Source organism: Procambarus clarkii, chromosome 75, assembly GCF_040958095.1.
Source record: "Procambarus clarkii isolate CNS0578487 chromosome 75, FALCON_Pclarkii_2.0, whole genome shotgun sequence".
Lineage (NCBI taxonomy): Eukaryota > Metazoa > Arthropoda > Malacostraca > Decapoda > Cambaridae > Procambarus > Procambarus clarkii.
In genome coordinates, this window is record NC_091224.1 from 25899268 (window position 1) to 25916922 (window position 17655).

At 41.5% G+C, this 17655-nt stretch overlaps 1 protein-coding gene across 2 annotated transcripts in view; it reads left to right on the forward strand.

Annotated features, from left to right (window-relative positions):
* Positions 1 to 16563, forward strand: part of PGAP1 (GPI inositol-deacylase) — a 56268-nt gene extending 39705 nt beyond the window's left edge. For both annotated transcript variants that reach the window (XM_045764264.2, XM_045764266.2), the window contains 6 exons: positions 4653 to 4756; positions 6771 to 6941; positions 10067 to 10229; positions 11421 to 11608; positions 12017 to 12118; positions 16004 to 16563. In XM_045764264.2, the coding sequence (XP_045620220.2) occupies positions 4653 to 4756; positions 6771 to 6941; positions 10067 to 10229; positions 11421 to 11608; positions 12017 to 12118; positions 16004 to 16319 (1044 nt within the window). In that variant the 3' untranslated portion in view covers positions 16320 to 16563. The remainder of the gene's footprint in view (positions 1 to 4652; positions 4757 to 6770; positions 6942 to 10066; positions 10230 to 11420; positions 11609 to 12016; positions 12119 to 16003) is intronic.
* The last annotated feature ends 1092 nt before the right edge of the window (positions 16564 to 17655 follow it).

A 17655-nucleotide genomic window follows, 5' to 3' on the forward strand; every position in this document is an offset into this window, starting at 1 on the left:
CTCTGTCTTCTCCTCGGTTGGTAGTGCCCCTTCGGTTCCGGTGTGTTTTTTCGTCGGCTCTTTCCTTTGGGCCTTTGCCTCTGGGGGTCGGTTCGCTGAGTTTTCTTGCTCCTTCGGTTTTAGCGTTTTGGTTGTTTGATGGCAGCAGTCTCCATCTTTTCTGGCGCGGGGTGGGGCTGCTGCATTCTGGAGGGGTCCAGGGTTTGTTGGTGCTTCGTTGGTCGGGCCGGGGGTGTGTCGTTTTGTGTTCAGTGGCGGCCCTCCATTGTTGTTTGCGTGCCACGGCGTTTGGGTCCGGAGCGCGTTTTGCGTTGATCCGGTACTGTTCTTCCCGGTTCGCGGGTGATGGTGTCCCGGGTGGTCAGCCGTGTTCTTGCGGCTAAGCTGCCTGTGTTCTTCCCTCATGCCTGTGGTGTTCGTGGCTTCGCTGCTCTCGCTGCCGTCTGGGCGACGTGGCCTTGCAGTCTTTCGGGCATGGATTTTTGGTGTTCGTGCGGGGGCCTTGCTGCTCGTGGTTCTCGTGTTGTTCCCGGGATTTTCGGGGCTGTGGCGCCTTGGGTTGGCGTTTGCTGCCGGTTGTCTCGCCTCCTTGGGGGGTGCGTGGTGTCCGCCTCCCGGTTTTGTCCCTTTGACCTTCCTCTGTGGGTAGTTAGCTCCGGGGAGCCGACGGGGCTCCCCCCAGAAAACCAGCGTTGAATGTAATGAAACGCCATTTTCTGGGTGAGACCCGGAGGCTCCCCGGCAACCCTCCCTCCCTCCGGTCGGCGTTTTTCGCGTGTTTTGACATCCAGCCTCAGAACTGATGGGTGGATAGCCGGCGTGGGAGGTCTGGGGCTCCCCCTTCCCCCTCCCGGGGAGGGGGGAGCTGCGCAGACAGTGGCGCGGTGACGTATGACGTCATACTAGTTTCCTTGTTTTCTGTTGAAGAGTTCTATTCACTAGTTCGGCTTAGGTAGCAATTTTCACCAGAATAGGGGTTTGTTTTGGAATGCTTACCTTTCTGGATGCTTGACCCGGTCGATGGCAGACATAGAATGCTTCCAACCACACGGGGGTTTCTATAGGCCATTGCTCCCCTTGCCTCTCTGAGGGGGCCAGGTTCTGGCTCGTGGTCCCCGGTAGGCCCTAGAACTCCATACACATGACTGATGCCAAAGTCTGACATTAGCATATCAGCCGGTAAAGCTCCGGGGAGCCTCCGGGTCTCACCCAGAAAATGGCGTTTCATTACATTCAACGCTGGTTTTTTTTCTCTCAAAAACTTTCAGTGCCTCCATTCCCCCCCAAATTTATTCTAGGTACTAACAAATTGTATTCTCTTGAGCTGTTTTCCATTCATCCAGATTTCACATTTCTCCTCCACTCTTTGTTAAATTGAACTATCTTTGTATTTTCTGGGGGTAGTCCCTTCGGCTCCCTGTAGCTATCTGGGTTGATATGAATGTATTAGACCCTGGCATCAGTCAGTGTGCATGGAGTTCTAGGCCTACTGGGGACCACGAGCCAGAACCTTGCCCCCTCAGATAGGCACAAAAAGCAATGGCCTATAGAAACCCCCATGTGGTTGGAAGCATTCTATGTCTGCCATTGACCGGATCAGGCACCCAGAAAGGTAAGCGCCCCAAAACAAACCCCTATTCTGGTTAAAATATTGCTGCTGAAAGCCGAACTAGTGGACACAACTCCCCAAATGAAAAGGAGCAAATGAACATGACGTCACCATGTCACCGTGCTGCTGTTTGCGCACCCTCCCCCCCCCTCCCCAGGAGGGAGAAGGGGGAGCCCAGGCCCCTGTGCCGGCTATCCATCCTGCAGTTCTGTGGCTGATGTGGAACTGATAGTGTTGTGTGCCTTTTGCTCCAGAATTTTCCAGTTCTGTGCCTTGTGGTGTGGTGCTGTCTACTTGTGGTGTTGTGAGCCAGGAGTAATTTTTCCAGTACTCGGGCTGCTTGCGCCAAGGGTTCCCTTCCCTAGATGCCCTGTAAGTACTGTCTTTGGGAGCTTGGGGTTGCCTTCCACAAGTCACCTTGGGAGCTACCTCCACTGTGTCTTTTGCTGCACCTTGCGAGACCTCTGTGTCAGAAGTTCATAGGGATTGCAGGAGTGTTTAATCTGTCAGTAGTGACAGCTCTTAACCTTCCTTGACCTGTCACTAGTGAGAGCAACAGGTGACATGCTGTGCGTGTACAAATGATTTATGTTACTTGCATGGAGAATTGGGCTGTTATCATAGATTGCAGTGCATTGAATTGATTGATCAATAATGTCATTGTGTGACACTGTGGTTCTCTCTCTTTACAGGGATCCAGTAATTGGGTAATTCATTGATTGTTACTCATTGGATTATTTTGTCTGTGTGACAAGTATTATTCTCATTTGTGTATTATTGTGCATTGTATTGTGTTGTGTTGTAGTGTAGTATCCTGTTAGTGGCTTGTCAAAGGGGACAAGCAATAAGTAATCCGTCTGATTATTTATCGAAAAGTCATTAATGTAGTCATTATTGTCATTGGTTGCCAGCTGTCAGTTTGACAGTGTACAGTATTGAGGAGTTAATTGATTGTTGTGTCTAGTGATAAACAATAAATTAACATAATTGTCTTTGATGGAACACTTGTCAGTGTGACAGTGTATTAAATGTTAATTGATTTGTTGACTGTCTAGTGACAGTGATTAACATAATTGTTGGTGATTAATTAACATAAATTGAGTAATTGTTAATTATCTTTGAATGCCGTCCGAGTAATGTGTGTTTTAACTTAATTGATTGAATGTCTTGATGACGTTGATTGTTAAGCAATTGTTGTTGTTGCTGTGTTTCATTTCATGTGTTCATGTCATGTTTTGGTGTTTGATTTGACAAGAGTGTGCACGAAGTACTTCAGGTTAGTTAACGTTTGTTGATGACCTGTCCAGTGGGTCGAGGTCTTGTGTGTCTATATATCTGTCAGGTGGTGGGTCAGGAAACCTACTGCAACAGTGGTGTTTGACAGATTTGAAATGAAACTCTTGAATTAACGTAAAGTGGGTGGCTGTGTATTAGAATGTAAGTTTGTTGAATAAATTGTTATTTTGTTTACACAGGCCTTTTATGTCATTCCTCATTCTGCAGTACTGCCACCCTTATTCATATTGTAACTTAACCAATGTGCTCGAGTTGGTTCAGGATTCCAGCCCCTAATCTCAATCACTGAATATTAAATTCGGTGTGAGAATCCATCCTCTGCCTGCTATGTTTGCTGCGAGTTACAGAGAGAATGACCCAGTGAGAGAAAGTCTTGTAGTGTATTGAGGAGGGGAAGACCGCCTTGGTCTTTATCCTTCTCCTGTACTACTGGATCTTTGGCGGTTGCTCTCACTTTTCGGAATGCCAATTTCGCATCAGGCTTCCCTGCATGGGGCCTGTGTGTGTTTGTAGTCAGTCCGGAAGTTGAATCTCACATCTGGCTTGAATGCAACTTGGGGCTAAGGCACTAAGCAGTAAATTCTCCCATAGCCAGGGGGAAGTAAAGTATAATCTCCAAGTCCTGGCCGCCCATTATTTGGTTAACGTTCCTGCTCATGGGCATTCCTGTGTTGCTTTGGGTCATAGATTGCAGCTATTTGTCTTGACTTCACGTTGAAGAGTGTGTGGCGGCCGCCTCCCGGGATAAGTCCCCCTTTTCTCTGTCTTTGGTTATGTAGCTCCAGGGAGCCTTAGGGGCTTCCCACAGAAAACCAGCGTTGAATGTAATGAAATGCTATCTTCTGGATGAGCCCCGGAGACTCCCTGGCAACTCTCCTTCCCTCCGGTCGGCAGTTTTTCGCGTTGTTTGATGTTGTTTTGCTTCCGAACTGAACTGCTAGGTAGCCGGCGTGGGGAGATCAGGGGCTCCCCCCTCCCTCTCTTTGGGGGGGGAGGGGAGGGCTGCACAGACGAGCGACACAAAAATGGATTGATGTTTGCTTGTTTCCATGGGATTGGAGGGAGTTCTGCCTCTCTCTTTGGTTTTTGATTTTTAGTTGTAATTTTCTTACCATGTGGGGTTTTTGTTATGCCTACCTTTCTGGGTGCCTAACCCTGGTCGATGGCAAATGAGAAAAAACCCAACCACAAGGGGGTTTTCCAGGGCCATTGCTCCCTGCACCTCTCTGGTGGGCGGAGTTCTGGTTCGTGGTCCTCGGTAGGCTGAACTCAATAGACTAATGCCCCGGTCTAATATATCACACATTAGTCTGATAGCTCCAGGAAGCCTCAGGGGCTCAAAAATATAGCATTTCATTACATTCAACGTTGGTTTTCTCTGGGGGAATATTGGAGATTAAGACATTAAATAATATTGAGGATTAAAGGTTACATTTTGATCCTTGAACTTTAGAATTGGTTGGTTGGTTGGTTGTGTGTGTCAGTTGTTTATAGGCCTCAATATTGTTGTTTTAGATTTAGAAAAGGCTTATCAGTATCCGTACTTTCAATTATTTTAATTTACAGCGTCTGTCTTGTCTGTCTTATCATTAATGGTTCATCATTTCAAAAGTTGACTTTGTGCACATTGTATATACAGTGCTTTTTCATGCTTTTTTGTGTGTGCATTAAATATGTGATGTCCTTTGTATTATATCCATTTAATAATTATTTCTCCTCTTTGATTTTTTTTTTTTTTTTTTTTCAGACGATTGGGAATGATGGTTACTGTCCATCCTTCTTTTCATCCATGCTTACCCTCTCACCATTGGCCATTGTTCCTTTTATAAAGATCAGCAGCATTATATTGAAGTAAGGATTAGGGCACATTCAAGTATTTGTATCATTGTCTTATTGTTGCATATTAAAAGAGCCATGCATTATTTTCAAGCCAACTTTGTTAAAGTTGAAAGATTTGATAGATTATGAATGTGCTGAGTTTGTATTTTTCCTTAAAATGTTCCCACAAGTTTTGCTTTGTGTGGCTAAATATTTTGTCATCATATTTCAACTGCACTCTGTTATACACTCTGCTATGGCACAGTTACCACGGTGTTTCCACACCATGAGGATAAGGGGGAGGGGGTGTGGTAAGCTGTAGAAATAGGTGCTCGATGCGTAACTGCCAGGAGACTTCTTAATTAAATTTGTCTTCTTTTATGGAATGCCACCATACAGATACAAGCTTGTTTTGGTACAATATTTTATTTACTTATTTATTTATTTATACAGTTATCAAAGCACCACAAGTTTGTATACTGTATATTACATTCCTTTGCATGTAGTCTAAATATTTTACCTTATCCTACTTACATCATCATACATGTGTGTGTGTGTGTGTGTGTGCTTAACAGGTATTCCTTCCTCTATATGTTTTATGAATATGAAAATAATTGCTTTGTTACAGTTAGTCTCACAATGTAGTATTCCAGTCTAGCCAAGAAACATTGCTGTTGAATGCAAGCCTAGATGTATGTTTCAATAGTGTTGCCTTGGGAAGCATAGTCGTAGATAGTCTTTGCATGGTCTTTTGCAGTCATTGTGGCAATACAAAATTGTGTGTGATAATATCTGGCACTTTACATGGGTGATTATCATTATTGTAACGTCTAGCATGTGGAACGCCGTCACAGATCTTGCTATTTGTTTTATGTGGACTGAAGAGACTAAACACTTCATCCCTGAAAATATGCTCTTGCACTGTTTAATCTGTCTTTGTTGATTCATTTTATATGAATGTGCTTCAAAAAATTGAAAAGCAAATTAAAATTTAAAATTAATGTACTTGTATGTATGTCTGAACATTATATGGACAGTATGTATATATAGTATGCTGTATATGTATTCTTTATTTTCTTAAATCAAAATATTCATAGTCTTTCTTAATACAATTGTCAGTGGCATGACTTGATCAAAATTTTACCATACACTACATTCCTTATTCTTTTCTTGTACAGTACAGTACAGTATTTCAATCTGTTTGTACATCTCTCAATGCCATTCTTTATGGTATTTACAGTGATGTAGTGATCGGCTACATTTCTTCAGTCGGTACATTATTCGTTCGGCAAGTAGACTTCATTTTGGAAAATGTATCCAAGCAAGCAGTGCTTTTTGAGGAATAAATTGAAAATCATATTAATAGTGAATCCTAGACTAACCTAAGGTTATGGATTTTTGGGATACCTTGGCTGCATCACACCTTGGATAAAAGGCTCATTCAGTGCTGGTTGTGTCATCCTAATTTATACCGATTCCAAATACTGAAGCATCCTATGGCCATTTCTCAAAATAGCACGGGTTAGTTTAAGGTAAGGAGCCACAATTCTTAAATTACTCCCAAGAAATTGCTGTCCCCTTTTTTCAGTACTGTAGTGTCTTTCCGAAATAGATCACAACAATGTTGTTGCTTTCTCAAGTCTCTTATTTAGTATTTTTCCATTCGTCTTTAACAACCCTTTTATTCCTCCTTTCTCACTCTAATGCGATTGCTGAGGTAACTCAAGTCTCTCTTTCCACATATTCTTGTTTTTCAGTGTTCTCAGTGTTGGCCAATGACTGCTGCTTCACTTGTATGAGAGCCAACTCAGCATGTAGAATTTTTACGGAAATGGGAGCGCTCCTTCAAAAGTCTCTATTTCAAGAAGTTGGTCAAAAGGTTATGAAAAGCACTGCATAACCCTCAGGTTCCACTGTTTGGCTCATGACTTTAGCCCCAAATTCAATCCAAAATATCCGATGAAAATTTTACATGTGGCCAAGTTTTAAGGATGACAATGCATCATTTAACAAGCAGAATTATTAAATGTGTGACTTTTTTTTTCAGTAAACTTGACATGTCTGATGATTTTATCATTATGAATAATAATGGAGAAGAACTCACAGCCCTTCCGATATTATTCTTCCTGGGAACATTGCCTTTGTCGCTAGCCATGGGTGCTGCTGCCTGGGGCCTAGTCCTGCTTTGTGGCAATGCAGCACATGCCTTTGTTATTAGGTGAGTGTTATTTGTGTTGCATATATTCTAGCTAGTATTATTTGGATATTTGTCATGGAGTCTTACATTTCATTCTGCTCAGAGTGCTTTACTTGGATGCCAAGATTACTGAATGTCTTAGTGGACAGAATCATGACACCTAGGGACTCCCTTGTGCATTGACACAGCAGAAATATTAACAACTACTAATTCATTATCCAAAAATAAAGTACCTTTGGTTATTATGGCTGGAATGTACAAAATATGCACCTTCAAAAAAGTCCAGATTTTATGCTGTTAGCTTGTAAAAAGAGTCCCCCAAAAAATGACAACCACCAAATACAACTTCAAGGCCTAATATAGTGCATGTGTGTGTGCTAAATATGGCATAAGATTACAATTGCTAGGCCCAAGATTACTTATTTAGGATCACAATATGCTATCTTAGATTTATGGTTAATCTGTTTCAAATACAGTATTATGTACTGTACTTAGAATTCTGATAGTACAAAATGTAGATTTTTTTTGTGGTAGAAGAGTCCAATTTTTGTACAGTCCATCCATAATGGCTATATTACTATCATTTAATGATTACTCAGTGTTTATGTTTTTGTTTTTAAGTCTTGCTTGGCTAGTTTTCCACTTCCACCCTTCACCACCACCAGATACCAATGCCCTCACTAACACTAGATTCCCTTCCCCCTATGCTCTCATCACAGTCGTCCTGACTTGTTCCTGTGATGGATCTCCTGGCCTTGAGACCAGAGTTGGCTAAATAACTTATGTTTATCCTTAGGAACCTAGGTTTCATGTGTAAGTTGACTTGTATATACTGTGGTTATCTTATGACAATTCTGGGGATCGGTGTCTTTGTCTGATTGCGTTTTAACAGCTATTAACCCTGAGTAATCTTTCTCTGCACAACGAGATAACGGTTACATGATATATCTACGAGAAAATATTGAAGCCATGGTATGGGATTGAACCCATATTGCTGAACTCTTCAGGCACGTGCACTACCAGCTGAACGAGGGTGGGCTTAAAAGTATCTCAAGCCCGTGTGGTCTAGTCGATAGTGTGAGTATGCAGGAGGAGTTCAGCTATGTGGATTCAGTCCTTTGGCTTCAAAATTTCTTCTTGTCTTTTCTGTTCTAGTTCAGGCCATGCTTCATCGGTAGGTTCTAACTTATGGTTCATGGTTACCGGGTGCTTTTATTACAAGACTAAGCATTTGTGCTGCACACTTCTTCTTGGGGACATATGGTTATGTATGTAAGCAAATTGCGTGTGTACACCCCCTTACCTCAGGTCTCATACTGGCCAAGATGTTTGTGGCTGTATAGTATGAGGTATTTGTTTTTTTGTCTTTTCAGTTACAGGTTACCCTCATCCTTGGAATGAGCCGGTAACTACCCTACGCCTCCTAGGCTTTTCCTTCATCAATTGAAGCTAAATTGAGCAATTATCTTTGATTTTGGTTATGGCCAGTGTGCAGGGAATTTAAATTAAATGTTCAGGGACAGTTGTGTTAACTTTATGCCAGGCATGCTGTTTGTAACACCATCCTTATCCCAAGTCTGGTTTGGCCATGTTGTTTGTACCTGGCCAAATCATAATGGCTATATTACTATCATTTCTAGTTACACCTACCTGTGGAACACAGTGTTTCCATTTATATCTGAATATCCATAGATATCAAATATATAACAGCACTTGGACATACTATGATCATCCAGAGTATGATGTTTTCGTTAAATTTATGTAACCTTGCGGTGGAACTTGTGTAGTAAAAGTATATAGTATGTGTTTGTGTGTATTTGTGTACACAAAATTTTCATTTATCCATGGATAATCATTTATCATATAACAATGGATTGAGACACTACTATAAGAGCTCAGTAATCCAATTGCAGGAAACTAAAGCTTTGGGTTATCCAAATAAATTGATGTTCATGATGTGCAGGTAAACAGCAGTAGGTAGGAAGTAAATTATGAAAATGTAAGGGGTAAATGGCAGAAGCAAGCATGTAAATGATGAAAGTGTAAAGGGTAAATGGTAGATGTAACTGGATTGTGGTACAAAAAAATTGCAAATTTGTTCATATTTGCACATTCTTGGTAAGAATTTTGGCTAACTCAAATGTTCTGCTAGCTTGAAGGTTTGGGGAACTCGAATGATGCAACATGATTTGGACTGCCGAGCATAGACAGTATGCTTTCCTTGAATTGGATGTTTTCAATAAATTTATGTAACATAAGGATAAAATGTACAATATAAAGAAAATAACCATTAGGGGTTTTTCCAAAGGTTCATGTGAGTGGTCAGGGAATTTGCCTCTCTTCACTTTGGAAGCAATAACAGTATGCTTACCTCGCACTGCTTTATACTGTGCCATCACTATTCAGGAAAACAATTATGGTGTACTGTATATGTAATTGATAATTAAATGTATATCGGCCTCTGATACTTCTCCTGTTAGGCTCAAAGTAACTTCCATCTTCCAGGGAAGCCAGTCAACATGTTTGTGAGCCTCATCCTGTTCAAAGCAATGCTAGGTGGATGGCTTACCTGCTGATTGTTTTGTGTGTTAGTGGGTTCAGTTCTCAACCCTCTGGTGGATTCATAGGATTCCCTCACATTAGAGGTAGATTTCCTCCTTTGGTTCAGACAAGTTGGCAGTCAAATCCATAGGATCTAAATGGCTGTGTTTGAACCCAGCTTTTGAGCTTTCAGCTACAAATAGTTTGGGTGGTAAGTGCTAGTTTCCCCATTCCTTGTGCTTTCTGCAGAGCTTAAATGTGCCAAAATTAGAAGATTGAAGAAAGAGGTGATAAGATCACTATGTATAAAATAGTAAATGATATCAATAAAATTGATAGGGAAGAATTTCTGAAACCTGAAACTTCAAGAACAAGAGGTCATAGATTTAAGCTAACTAAACAATGCTGCCAAGGAAATATAAGAAAATTCCCTTACACAACTAGTGGTAAACAGTTGGAACAAATTAAGTGAGGTGGTGGTGGAGACCAAAGCCATATGTGAAAACATAGTCGGAACACGACGAGCGTAGCTTTCATCCTGTAACTACACTTGGGTAGTTACACTTACTGGCAGGTAATATGTTGTCTATCCATTCATATTTCAGAATTCTGGGACACAGACTGGGTGGAACAGATGTGATTGCTGATCTTGCAGTGTCAGGACTGTCTCGTGTGCCAGTAGTGGTGTGTGTAGCACTGACCTCTCTGGCTTATTCTTCATGTGGCACTCTGGCACTGAGCATGGCTGGCATGTTTTACTTCATAAAGGTAGGAAAATTGGATAAAGAACACCATTTATTGTATCATTTTGGTATTATCAGACTTAGATATTTATTCAGGATTGTAGAAAATACAAATGGTTTGCAGTTTAGGGAAAATTATTGGATAAGTCTTCTATAAAATTGATAAAAGTAATGCAAATAGCAAATTGGCGAGATAGAAAACGTTCCTGTGTAAACCCTTATTTTTCTGTGGTTCCTTATAGTCTAAAATTGTTGCTTCTAGGGACTTGCTCACAATTTCTGGAAAGCTTATTGTTCAGTAGGCCACAGCAAGAGTACTAATTCACCCCTTCTTGAATATTGGGACCACATTATTGACCCTCCTGGGATTAGAGACTACACCAGTATTAACTGATATGAATGCATCAAATGCTGCATGTATCCGAGATAAGCCCAGCGTGCGCCCACCCGCAGCAAGACCGTAAGTCGACCAAGGGTTACCCGTGAGCAAGAACCGGTGGACCGGAGCCGGTGGTTGAGCGGACAGAACACTGGACGCTTGATCCTGTGGTCCCGGGTTCGATCCCAGGTGCTGGCGAGAAACAATGGGCAGAGTTTCTTTCACCCTGATGCCCCTGTTACCTATCTTGAGGTTATCTTGAGATGATTTCGGGGCTTTAGTGTCCCCGCGGCCCAGTCCTCGACCAGGCCTCCACCCCCAGGAAGCAGCCCGTGACAGCTGACTAACACCCAGGTACCTATTTTACTGCTAGGTAACAGGGGCATAGGGTGAAAGAAACTCTGCCCATTGTTTCTCGCCGGCGCCTGGGATCGAACCCGGGACTGCAGGATCACAAGTCCAGCGTGCTGTCCGCTTGGCCGACCGGCTTCCCGGTTACCTAGCAGTAAATAGGTACCTGGGTAATTGATTTCCCAAGGCCTGACAGCTAAGTGGACAGCATTTCGGATTCAGAAACTTTTTCCACCAGTCTGTGAGTTCTGCCCCAATATCATAAGCAAATCCACACATCCCTTGCTTCAGCAAACCAGATTTCATCAAATTGGGTGAGTAAATCCAGCTTGAAAAGTGTGCTTTCCAACCAGAGATGTGTTGAGTCAAGTTTCCACTCTATTGCAATATTTTCCATGGGAAATAAAGTATTGGTGCTGTACAGTAGAGGTAACAGTAAAACTGTAAAGTAGTACACTACTTTAAACAACTATAATGTTCCAACAGGTTTTCAAGCTATATGAAGACTACATAGAGAGAATTGTGTTGGGACTAATACCAGGTACATCAGGCAGTGGAAAGTCAACAGATCGGGCTCTGTCGAGAGTCCACTTCCACCTGACTCTCATGATGTTGGTGTTCCTTGTTGTCATCCTCAACACACCAACTCTTGTTATTTGGAGTAGATTAGTAAGGTGAGGCATAACTTAATTCTAGCCTTTGTGATTACATGTGTTTTGGAGTTAAGGCAATATAACCATAAAATTATATAAAATGCTTGTGAAATATATTGATCATGATTGTAGGCATGGAAAACTTAATCTTACTGAATTGGTGTAAAGAAGTAACACAGAAATCACAATAGCGTGATATATCAAATGAACAAATCCACAAAGGTCGTGATGAGGGTTCAAACCTACATCCGAGATAATCTGTGAGAGGGCAGTAACACTCCCGGTTGCAATTCTTTAGACCATGTCGTGGCGCAATCGACTAAGGCGCGTCTGGGACTATCTTGGACATAGGTTCGAAGCCTCATTGCAGCCCTTGTGGATTTGTTCAAGTAACATACAGTTGTCAGTAATGGAGTTGTATATTTACAGTAATAATCTACAGCTTACGGAAGACCCGACACTTGCAGTAACAATCATTGTTCTAGTCACACTCTGTTTCCTATGGCAGAAGAAACTCCCAAATATGGACAGGTAATTATTTACAAACTTCAAAGTTATTTAATACATCCCTGTGTAAGCCTCGTGTTCTTCTCAGGAATTGTATCAACTACCGAAACATCTAAGCAAGTTAAATGTTCATTGCCTTCGTAACCTTTTAATATAATGTCTGCAATTCTTTTCAATAAATTGATGAATTTTGGCACACTTCTCCTCTGGTCAGGATCTTCCAGTTATAGCAGGTCAGCATTCTGCACTAGCATAGCAGGCACCTTTCTAAAATACTGTATCCCCATCAGGTTATACTGGTGATGGGAAGACACAAGAATACTGAATTCAAAGCTGATTGTAGACAGAAAAGTGTTGTACATAAATTAAAAAGCTTTTCCAGCGGCAGTTTTAGTAACAAAGATTGCCAAGCTGTGTCCTGGTTGTAGCCACCAGTTGCCTCAACAGTTTGCTCTCCAGCTCAACCTTGTTACATTCTAGCCTGCTTGCAAGCTACAGGCAGGCTGGGATACGTACTTTCTGTTAAGTGGTTTGCATTATCTTTTGAAACACTTTGATTCTTTTGTGCAGTGGACTTATGCTACTGCAGTATAGTGAATACAATAGTGTGCATAAACATGCCCATTCTCTCCCAACTTCCAGCAACCAATGGCTTGACTTTTCTACTCTGGTATGGATTGGTTTGAGTCTTTAAGCAGTGGTGATTATTCTCTTAAGTTTCCCCACTACATTTGTAACTTTGATTTCCCATTGTTGGGGACTGAAAGCCTGTTAGGCTCATTGAGGTCTCCCTAGGCCAACACCTGACCTTAACCAGGATGTAATTCATAACTATCAACTCCCAGGTACCTATTTACTGCTAGGTGAACAAAGAACATCAACTGTTTGAAAATGTGCCCAACCTCTTGCTTTCACCAGGAATTGTATACGGGTCCATTCAATTGTGAGCCAAACCGTACACACTATGGTTGTGCTAGGATATAATCATATGTGCTGGTTACTGCTTGTTTTACTGTCCAGTTCTCTCATGTTCTGATTCAGTAGTGCACTAATAATGGTATTTCTCCTCTTAAATTTACTGCTACATTTATCACTTCATGGCATTGTGTCTAGCCCCTCATGTTTGTACTGTGCATGAAATGTGGCCAGTTGATTCTAGAGTGTGTGTGATTTTGCAGTGTGTTTACCTCAGGAATCATTTGGCAGGGTTTTATTGGCTATAATGTATTTGTTCTTTTTCCTTTTGTTTAGATGTTTAGTTTGCCTGCAAAAGTGTTTCAGTACTGAGGGGCTTAGGGTATATCCACTCTTGACAGTGCTCCTGTGGTGCTTAACATCAACACAGGGGACTACTCCTGTTCTCTTCCAGTGTGGTATTAGATACTGGCCATAACTTCTTGTATGGGTTCATGGAATTTCACCTTGTAAAGGTACACATTCACAGGATGCAGATTGTGCTCTCACAGATATTCCTGGTTTTGCTTAATACATAGTCTTAGAACTGGACTAGGTCTCCTTCCTTTGGATATGTGACACATTTGGCATTCCATAGGTGGATTTCTTTTCATCTGTATAGAACCACAAAATTCCTGAGGTTCATTGATCACAAAGCTTTTGCTATTGACAGGCTTCATCTCAACTGAACCAGTTAATCTGTCATTTCATGCCAAGATGCTTTTAACATTTTTTTGGAAGCTAGAGAGCTTTGTGGGCCACATGATTTTCCTACCTTACCTGTAGAGGTAAACAGGTAACTTTTCCTTGCTTGGTACTCGCTTCCCCTTTCAGACCAGGAAAGATCTCTGAATTATAGGGAATACAGAGAACATATATGGCATGCATAGAAATGGTAAAACATCTGAATAACTGGAACCCTTTCAAAGCTCTCAAAATGTACTCTCTGGAAAGGAGACAAGAAAGGTATCAAATAATATACAACATATAGAAGATACTGGAGGGCCAGGTCCCAAATTTGCACAGTAGAATAACATCATACTGGAGCAAAAGATGCAGAATGAAATGCAGAATAGAACCATTGAGGAGTAGAGGTGCCATAGGCACAATCAGAGAGCACTGTCTTAACATCAGGGGTCCACTGCTGTTCAACACCCTCCCAGCAAGCATTATAAATATTGCCGGAACGAAGGTGGATGTATTCAAGAAGCCATTGAACAGGTTCTTGCAAGAAGTGCCGTACCAATCAGACTGTAGTGGATATGTGGGCCTGCGGGCTGCTCCAAGCAACAGCCTGTTGGACCAAGTTATCACAAGTTGAGCCTGGCTTCAGGCCGGGCTCAGAGCATAGAAGAATTCCCAAAACACTCTCCAGGTATGCTCTAGGTCTGTAGCCTGTTCAGCCATGATTCTCAATCTGGTTTCTTTTCTTGACTTTCACTTCATACAGAGGATCAGCTCTCGGTGTTACATACCTCCAGGCTCTCAGCCACTCTTCACTTGTGAAGTTTCTAGAGCAGATTTATTACCATTTATATTGGAAATGGATGGCTTTCTGGTCAATCTCAGGAAGTCTCATTTGGTATGGAACATCAGGGTGGCTACCATCTCTCTCCCAGAGGTGGTCTTGTTTGTGTTTGTACATCCATCTTTGTCTGGTGTTGAGCAGCTTCCGACTGCCCTGATGGGAACCCAAGCACCTGTCAATAGACCTTAACTTTGTGTGGTGTATCCCTTGGGCTGTTTGTGATTAAAGATGCTTTACTGTGCCATCAGTGCTGGTTTGAACTCCAGCAGTTGTAGGGCCCAGCATTGCAAACCCTGTTATGCCTGAGGTGGATTTTGCTTCTTCATTTTCCTCCTCTGGCTTTTTGGAGTTAAATTCCTAGGCATCCCTACCTTCTGCAACTTGAGCAAGCTGTTTATGGGCAAGTCACGGTTTCGGCTGGTGTTAGGCTGGAAATTTGCTTTTACTGGTCACTGTGTTGATTAGGATGGGTGACCACTGCAGATGCTGCAAGTTCACATTACAGTGGATGGATCTTTGCTGCATCTATTAACAGTAGGGTTTGGGCTTTCATCTCACAAATTGCCTGCCAGTGGTTTGCTGCTTGAATGGAAAAAAAAGACAGTAGGGAAGGAAAGGTGGGTGGAATATTAAACTTATCCTTTTTCCCTATGCAGGTGGCCTTGCTTCTGGATTATTAGTGTGCTGTACATTTGGTGAGCCATGAATGGGTTTACAGGGAGGGGTGGTTTATCCCACTTCTTTCTGATTTTGACATAGCAGGAGATGGTTAAGGCTTCCTCCTAGTGGATATGGGAGTTGTTCAGGCATCCTTCACTGAATCTCTATATCGGCATGTAATTGGCAGCTTCCACTGTATGCAATAATGTTTATCAGTTGCATGGCCTAGCAGTGGACACATTTTACCTGGACGGGACTGAGTGGGGCTTCCTTGTATGTTATTTTTGGTTCAGGTGCTACTACTAGTGTTATCCAATCTTAAAGATGTTTGTGGGCTATTGTATTAGGTCTGATATGTATAGCTCTGGTTTCTGGCTCCTCTCTTGTGTTACCTTTCCCAGAAGATTGGTGGCTTTATTTACGTGGATCTTCTTATCTTGAGATAAGAAGATCCACGTAAATAAATGGATGGTTCCAGTCTTTCCACCAATCTTCACGTGTAGAGTTTTTAGTTTGATATACAGTATCACCACCTGTATGAGAGGCAGTGGTGGTCATTTTACTGTCATATCTGCAAGAGTCTTTTAGGTGACAGTAAGAGTTGGCTTGTGGGCCTTCCACTAGATTTTAACCTTGTATATAATGTATATTGAGACTCCAAAATTGGAAAATATAATTCAAGCCACATTCAAACTGAAACTGTAATCAAAATAAGAACATTTTGCAATTTGTAGCATCTTATGTAATGATTTATTTATATTTTTCAGAAAATTCTACAAGCAGGCATCTTGGATGGTGCACTTCATGTCGTGCATCACACTGATGTTCGGCAGTGTGCACGTATACCGTGTGTCGTACTTCATAATGGGAGCTCTAATAATGGTTGCCTTACATCAGACTTTGGCTCCCCATGCATCTGATGATGATGAAAATGAAGATGATGATCCACCTAGCAGAAGCAACCAGCCTTTCATGGCTCAAGTAATGACAGAAGATACCACCGCCACAGAGGGTACTCACTCGGCAGCGACCACACCCGGCTCGGATGGTTCTCAGAACACTGGAGAGTCGGCCAGTGAGTAAAGCACTATTGTGAGGCATTTGCAGTGCTTCAAGATGTCTTTGGGTGTGAGATTCAATATGTAATATAATGTTCTGTTTTGTTTGATTGTTGCAAGAAGTTTATTAAAACTGAGCACTAATCATAAGTACAGTACTGTATTAGATGATTTATTTCAGTAGCTGACAATTGTGTGTTTCACATATTTGGTTCGTACACATGCAAGAATGTGAATGAATGAATGAATAAACAAACAATTGATTGTTATCTATGGTAGTAATTATCCAAACTATATAATTATCAAATATTTTTATTATTTGTTATTTTAAGTTTTATTTTTAGACTGATAAAAACTTGTCACATTTCTAATATGTTGTTGTGGTTAAACAAGTTAATACCATTCACGTCAGACTTGTTCAGGTTTGTGATGTATACTGGAGTGTGTGTGTGTGTACATACATAATGTCAAAAGATAAATGTTATATGCAGATTGTTCATACAGGTAGTCCCCAACTTAGTAACAGAAGTTGGAATCAGATATCCTATACACACAATGCTATAAATGCGGGATACCTTGCTGTTATTTTATGTTGATTCCAAGGACCAATGTTCCCATGGCCTGGTCTTAAGGCTGTAGATGCAGCTGCTCATAGCATGGTTAATTAGGTATTCTTTGGAGGTGTTTTATCACGTTCTCTTTTGAACACTGTGAGAGGTCAACTAGTTATACCCCTTATGTTTAGAGGGAGAGTGTTGAAAAGCCTTGGGTTTTGATGCTGACCATTCTCTTTTACCATGCCTGTTGCACTTGTGTGTTTCAACAGAGCTATTTTGCATTTCCTGCCGTGGCTCCTGGTCTCGTGTTGTGGTATTTCCATGTACAGATTTGGAATCAGTCCCTCTAAATGTTTTTCAAGTGTACATTATTTTGTTGTCTCTCTCTCCCACTTGCCCACTAGAGAATGCAGATTTAACAAATTTAAGCAGTCCTAATAATTTAGATGTTTTTGTTTTAATTTGGTAGTTAAAATTATTTGTACATTTTTCACCTTTGAATGGGGCTGTTATTGTACAATAATGTTCCACTCTGGAGAGCACTAATGTCTTAAAATATATCATCATTGGTCTGGCATCTCTTGTTTGAAATATTGTGGGTGGCAAGTCAGAGGGGCTTTGTTTGACCCCCAAGCACCGAGACGTAGAACAGGTATACAGTACTTTTGTTCAACATGACCTGTAATGAGGACACAAGGACCTCTGTCTCAAACCTCAAGATGGGAAGAAGTCTAAAAGCCTATTCCTAATCTAACCCAGTCTAGACCTAAAACAATGGTAAGGGTTAATAAAGATAAAAAAATG